Here is a 5,631-nt window from a genome sequence, read left to right as displayed (position 1 = left end):
TTTTCGATATATAAAATTGATTTATTGTAGCGATGTTGGTTAAAAAGCGGATAATCTATACTGTTTCTTGATTAACTGTAAACATACAGAGAAAAAAATACAGGTTTTTAGAAAATTTTCAAATTTCGTATCACAGTACACCGCGGAAACGGATCGGTCCATTGCAATTTTTTAACAACCATAAAATTTAAACCCTTCTACGCATTTTGTTCTTTGAAAACTGCAATCGACCCATCAGTTTCCACTTTCTTACCGCTACAGCGGTAATATTCGAGCTGCTTGAGTTATACTGACCACTTAGCGATCGCGAAAGGCTTGCACAAGTCCGACGACTTGTCGTATGCCTGTCCGTTTAGGCACTCGACGAGTTCAGGAATCCCATTCCTGCAAACTACCACACTACTGCAGGAATTGGTCAACCTTCGAACGTCTCCGTCCGTGCATCTTTTCCCATCGAGTTGCGCAGGTATCACCTGCGTCTGCCCCCATGGATTTTCCGGCAACAGTTTTTTGGCTTCTTCCTGTTGCACGCTAAGATCAATGCCTGCGCCTTGTTGGACATGCTGCTGCTGTTGTTGCTGTTGAATGAGAATCGGGTGAAATTAACAGTAGAAATATCTCCATCCGAAAACTAAGCATATAACTATTTACCGCGTCTTCTGAACAAAATTGTCCAAAAGTTCGCCACATACCTTGATGTCTTTTTCTTTTCCTTGCTGTTTCTCCCACGACGAACCTATCGTGCCTTGATGCCAGGGGTCAGACTCAACGTCAGATCCTTTCGTCAGCCAAGGGTTTGCAGGATACTGAGGCTGCGGAACTTGTTGGGGTGGGTAGTACGAAGGGGGTGGTGTAGGCGGATGTGAGTGGTGCGGAGGGTGTGGGTGGTGCGGAGGATGAGGAATTATCGGGGGTGTCCATGGAGCGGGCTCTGCAGCACCTCGGCAATCCACCCTGTAGAGGTAGTCGCAAATGCCGAATTCCTACGGTGATCAAACAACATATTAACATCGACGTTGCGCAGACGCGACGGCAAAATAATGCTGGCATTGATCAGGATATGAAATTCATGACACTGAAGTCGTTATTCGTATCTAGGAACGTGGCATGACCGTTATAGAATTTACATTTCTACTTATAATAATGATCAGTAGACAAACCTCTGTGCGCAGGTAGTATTTATAGATACTTACGAAGGAGCAACGAACTGCTGGTCATTGGATTGTAAAAAGCTACATTAATTCGGAATGCACGAGTTCTCTGCCGGGGCTTTGTTTTGTAATTTTTAAGTTTGTGAGAATAATTTACTTCATGGATTATGCATGATGTATGCGCGATGCAACAGGATGCGCATTATGTTTCCATATTCCAAAGTAAACGCGCGGTTCCTACAGCGCTGTGTTCGGTGCAAAAGGAATGTTGATTATACAATATTCAATGCACTCGGCTTTGTTTCCCATTTATGGAAGTAATTTTTTGACCACTCGTCAAGAAGAATTTTCATTCGGATAATATTGAGTACCTATTGTGTAAACAGGAGCTAGGCGCGGAGCGTCGATACAATATCATAAAAGGGATTCCTAATCGATTGTTGTAAGCTAACCAAAAACAATAACATTCTATCAGATCATTATCACGTATCGCTTACATCGTTGTAGACAAGACCTCGCGGGCAATGACGTATCGTGGGTTTTCCGTAAACACAGACGTAGAATTCGGAACAGTTGGTTGAACTTCTGTATTGGCCATTCGGGGTTGGGCAAGTGTTCGAACCTGGTTGTAGCTCCGGTTCTGCAAGAATGTTAACGGTGTGACATCAGACACACGAGTTCTTCGAACTGTGCAGGTAATTTAAGTTGCGAATCTTATCCCGCCACGTGTTACGACGGAATAAAACCAAAAGCGAGATAACTTCGACTTACATAAACTTGAGTACCATATTCAACAGCTTTGAGATAGTCAAACAGCAGCGGATCTTTAACATTTTGATGTGTATTCAAATGGTTGACTCCGCGTCAATTCAGACTTTTTGTTCTAGAGTATGTCTATGAGATTACAGTAAAAGAGGTAAATTCTGCATTTTAAAGGCAAATAGCGAAACATGTTTCCCGGTTTTTTCTTCGTCAAAGTCAAGTAAAGTTAAACCGCGAAAATCAACCAACGATACTTACGTATTTTGATGAAACTGAGCTTCTTGTTTTTTTTACACATTACCGTTGATGTAATCAATTTGCAAGAGCGGTGAATATCAGATTTTTTTCTTCAAAGCTGTTTGCCCGTTAGAATGCATAATTAAAAACAAGTCGTTCTTTAATTAATGTAGGTACCCGTTACGCGAAGAATTAATCCTCGTATTGGAGACTATAATATCTAACCTTCGTCATAGGAAATCGTGAAATAAGTCTGGAGTTCAATTTTCATTGACTCTTAAAGGTGTCTTCAGGTACTTACGGGGCGTGGGTGCCGGCCGGCTACCGCAGTAGACGTTGTAGGAAAAGTCGCAGTAGTTTTTGTATTCATTGAACAGCAATCCGCCAGGGCATTCCTGCTCGATTACGATACCGTCCCAGCAATTAAGATAACTTGAGCAGCTTTTCCAGCTAGCGAATTGACCTCTGAGAGCCAGACAACCCTCCGGTAGAACCGGTGGCTCTGGTTTCGCTGTCGGTGGAATTGGTTTAGTCGTTGGAGGTGGCCAAAACGGTTGAATTGGACGAGGAATGTCGCCGTAGCTCTGCTTTACCTCGCCCTGGTTTGCAGAGGGGTTCGTACTCGGGATTTCGGGCTCCTTGTGCCAACTTGTAAGTTCCTTATCCAGCTTATTGTAGTCGATACGGTCCCATACGTTCGGTGACACTGAAATTGTCGTAATGTATCAAATTAGAGTATTTCATTCTTCTAGTTGGCAAGAAGATGAGCTCCAACAATATTTTCTGGGATACCAGAAGGAAGAAAAGACACGAGCTAACTCTTTTGATGGTCAAAATATAGGTCGTAGTCTGACTTCTAAAAAACTGCAAGTAAAGGGCGTTTTAAAAGCTTATTTGAATTCAAACTTGGAATGTTTTGACAATCTGTATTCATGGGATTGGTTTTCGCGCGTTCGAGTCTATTAAAGTGAAGTGAATTACACTGATTGCATGTGAAATCAAATTGAAACAGGAGAGAATTTTATTTTTCAAAGCAGCCTTTACTCTCGACATGTTCGACGAGCGATGACATATTGATGATACTGATCGATATGCCCAGTAGTGCCGCAGGTGGCGTCCACCATAAGAAAATAAATCGGATCCAACTCGGTTGTTGAATTGTTTAATTGACACGATTTATCAATACGGAGCAGTTTGGTCTAGACCATGAAATTGCTCCGCGGGTGGTTTTTGATACCAGTACCGCATGTCCATGTAAGGATGCTCACTTATGGCTTCGCTGTTGTTGGTCTGTGGAATATTCATATCGGTTTACACAAATATAACCCGCATTCGGCGTGGGTTCGGAGACCCGAGGCGGTTACAAACGCCTCTGCAAAAAGTTGATGAGACTCGAGCGACATAAACGGTTATGCGCAACGTTCCCTCGTAACGTTGGGTTAATATTTAAATAAGCCTTGAGCAGGTTCTGCCGTTGACCTACGGCCCGTCTTTGTTACGTTCTTGGCTAATTGTTCTCAGATTTTTGAACGCTACTCTTCTTGTTTCTCAAACCTCTTTCTCGTACACGAGTGGCGTTATTGAATAAATATTCACGTCGTACTCGAGTTGTGTTCAAGCGCGAAGCCTCTTCACTTTCGCACGCCCCAACGCTGCAGGGAACGAAGCTCTGTTGGTGGCAAAGACTAAAACAACTCCGTGAGATGGGCAGGTTTCGTTTCAAAGTTTTCTTATTCTTCGAAACGTGACATAGAACGTTGAAATGATTTCACTTGATTCGTCACTGGTACGTATAACATCCTTCAGACTTTTGAAAAAACAATATCTACTTGGGGGAAAGATTTTTATACCTGATCAACGTATCAAGCCCTCCAAAAACCAAATCGTTGCCGTATGCACATGCAGAATATAAATTCCAGTTAGCTTTTTGAATGACCGGGTAAGTCCGAAATCATTATCGCGTTAAAAAAAGTATGTTTTGTCACAGAAGAATTATTGTGTGGTACGATATTAGTGTAACAAAAAATTGAAGCAATAATTTGCATTTATAATGGTCTGAATATCTTATAATTGATTGCTTCGAGCTTCGAACGTGGGATTTTAACTTAACGTTTGATCAGTGTTTAACGCTGGACCGATTAGGTATCGGAAATTATTTTTAACACATTCGTTCCGAGCATTTAAAACCTTTGCGATAAATGATTCACTGTAAAATTATTAATAATCCAAGTTCAGACAATTACTATAAAAACTGAGCAATTAATATTGAGGCGATTGTTCCTGGATTACATTGGCTGTCATTCGGTATTCGAATTTTTATCGGTCTTCTTAAAACTCCCGAAAAATGTTCTATTCAGACTCGATCTCGTCACATAGTCCTATAGTACCGTCATACTACGTTTAAAACTTGAATGTTGTTGCTCAAATAGTCTTTGGCATTGAAATCACACTTTACTCGATTCATATCGCGTACGGAATACGTGAACGTGCGTACGTCGCGTTACTACTGGGTGAATGGCACGCATCGTAGTCTTATATCTCTATGAGTTTAGCTCGCCTCGACGCTGATTTCATTACGTTTCCAGAGGTTCATACACCTTAGAAGGTTTTTCCTACAAGAACGGGTGTGGCTCAAGGCAATTTGTCAGTAGCGAAACTTATTTTCACTGTGCTGGATGGAGATCTTTTCTTCAAGAGCGAGTGCGAGCATTGCTAATTGGATTTAATCGCATCTCTCGGGGTTCAATAATCGTAGCTTTTATATGATAAATCTGAAGCTTGTGGTAATTCACATCAAATTTGGTTAGAAGAAACTCGTGAAGAAGCCGTTGAAACTAAGGTGTTCTGCAATATTTCGTAGTGAATGGAAATCATATGTTATGCTAATGCCAGTATAAAGGGCCGGCGAATCGTTTATAAATAATGAAGGAACACTGATCGACTCTGATTCATTCGCATCTATTTTAAGTACAAACAGGAGTCAAAACTTACTTAATTATTGTAATGAAGCTACGTTTTAAAAAAATTTCCCGATGCTCTCTTGGTTCTCGAATCGTTTCACCGTCTTCGTGAACTAACGATTCTAAATTTGACTAGGAACAATGACGCGAAGTACTTTTCGCGTGGTTTGGCTCAATGGCACCAGTCAACAACAAACCTGTTGGATTTTCTTAGCGCACATTAACTGACAGATCAGCATCACTCACCTTGCTGTTGCTGCTGTTGCTGCTGCTGCTGCTGCTGCGTCTGCTGGAGATAAGTCTGCGTAGCTTGAGACGTGGGATTCAGAGCAGCCGCGAGGCTCAAGAGAGCCGGTAAATACAAATAGAACATTGCCGTGAACAATGGTATCGACGGGTTGATCCAAGGATACAGACGACGGATTAAAGTGCGTTGCAAATTCGCGATATACCGAATGTGCAATATTACTCGCAAAAAAGTTTTCACACGTATCGCCGAAGCTGCGATGTCCTGGGTTCGA

General features: G+C 41.8%; 1 protein-coding gene across 4 annotated transcripts; it reads right to left on the bottom strand.

Annotated features, from left to right (window-relative positions):
* Positions 1-5,631, bottom strand: LOC124214129 (uncharacterized). 4 transcript variants are annotated; one of them, XM_046616185.2, is made up of 6 exons: positions 5,357-5,631; positions 2,452-2,856; positions 1,649-1,791; positions 693-983; positions 295-578; positions 1-75 (listed from the first exon to the last, which is right to left on the bottom strand). In XM_046616185.2, the coding sequence occupies exons 1-6, from the start codon at positions 5,481-5,483 to the stop codon at positions 72-74; spliced, it is 1,254 nt and encodes a 417-aa protein (XP_046472141.1). In that variant the 5' UTR covers positions 5,484-5,631; the 3' UTR covers positions 1-71. The 4 variants fall into 4 exon arrangements, with proteins under 4 accessions (XP_046472141.1, XP_068990679.1, XP_068990678.1 ...); XM_069134578.1 differs by lacking the exon at positions 5,357-5,631 and adding an exon at positions 5,142-5,157; XM_069134577.1 differs by lacking the exon at positions 5,357-5,631 and adding an exon at positions 3,419-3,470.

The sequence above is a fragment of the Neodiprion pinetum genome, chromosome 3 (genome assembly GCF_021155775.2).
Source record: "Neodiprion pinetum isolate iyNeoPine1 chromosome 3, iyNeoPine1.2, whole genome shotgun sequence".
Taxonomy (NCBI): Eukaryota; Metazoa; Arthropoda; class Insecta; order Hymenoptera; family Diprionidae; genus Neodiprion; species Neodiprion pinetum.
Note: the sequence above shows the minus strand (reverse complement) of the source record. Positions and strands in the feature narration are given on the sequence as shown.

Bases quoted from the DNA above. Each gene is read 5' to 3' on its own strand.
- LOC124214129 (XM_046616185.2), bottom strand. From the start codon at position 5,483: ATGTTCTATTTGTATTTACCGGCTCTCTTGAGCCTCGCGGCTGCTCTG. The intron at 1,792-2,451 runs GTAAGTACCTGA...ACATTCTTGCAG, and splicing joins CCGGCCGGCACCCACGCCCC to AACCGGAGCTACAACCAGGT. The intron at 984-1,648 runs GTAAGCGATACG...TGATCACCGTAG, and splicing joins GAGGTCTTGTCTACAACGAT to GAATTCGGCATTTGCGACTA.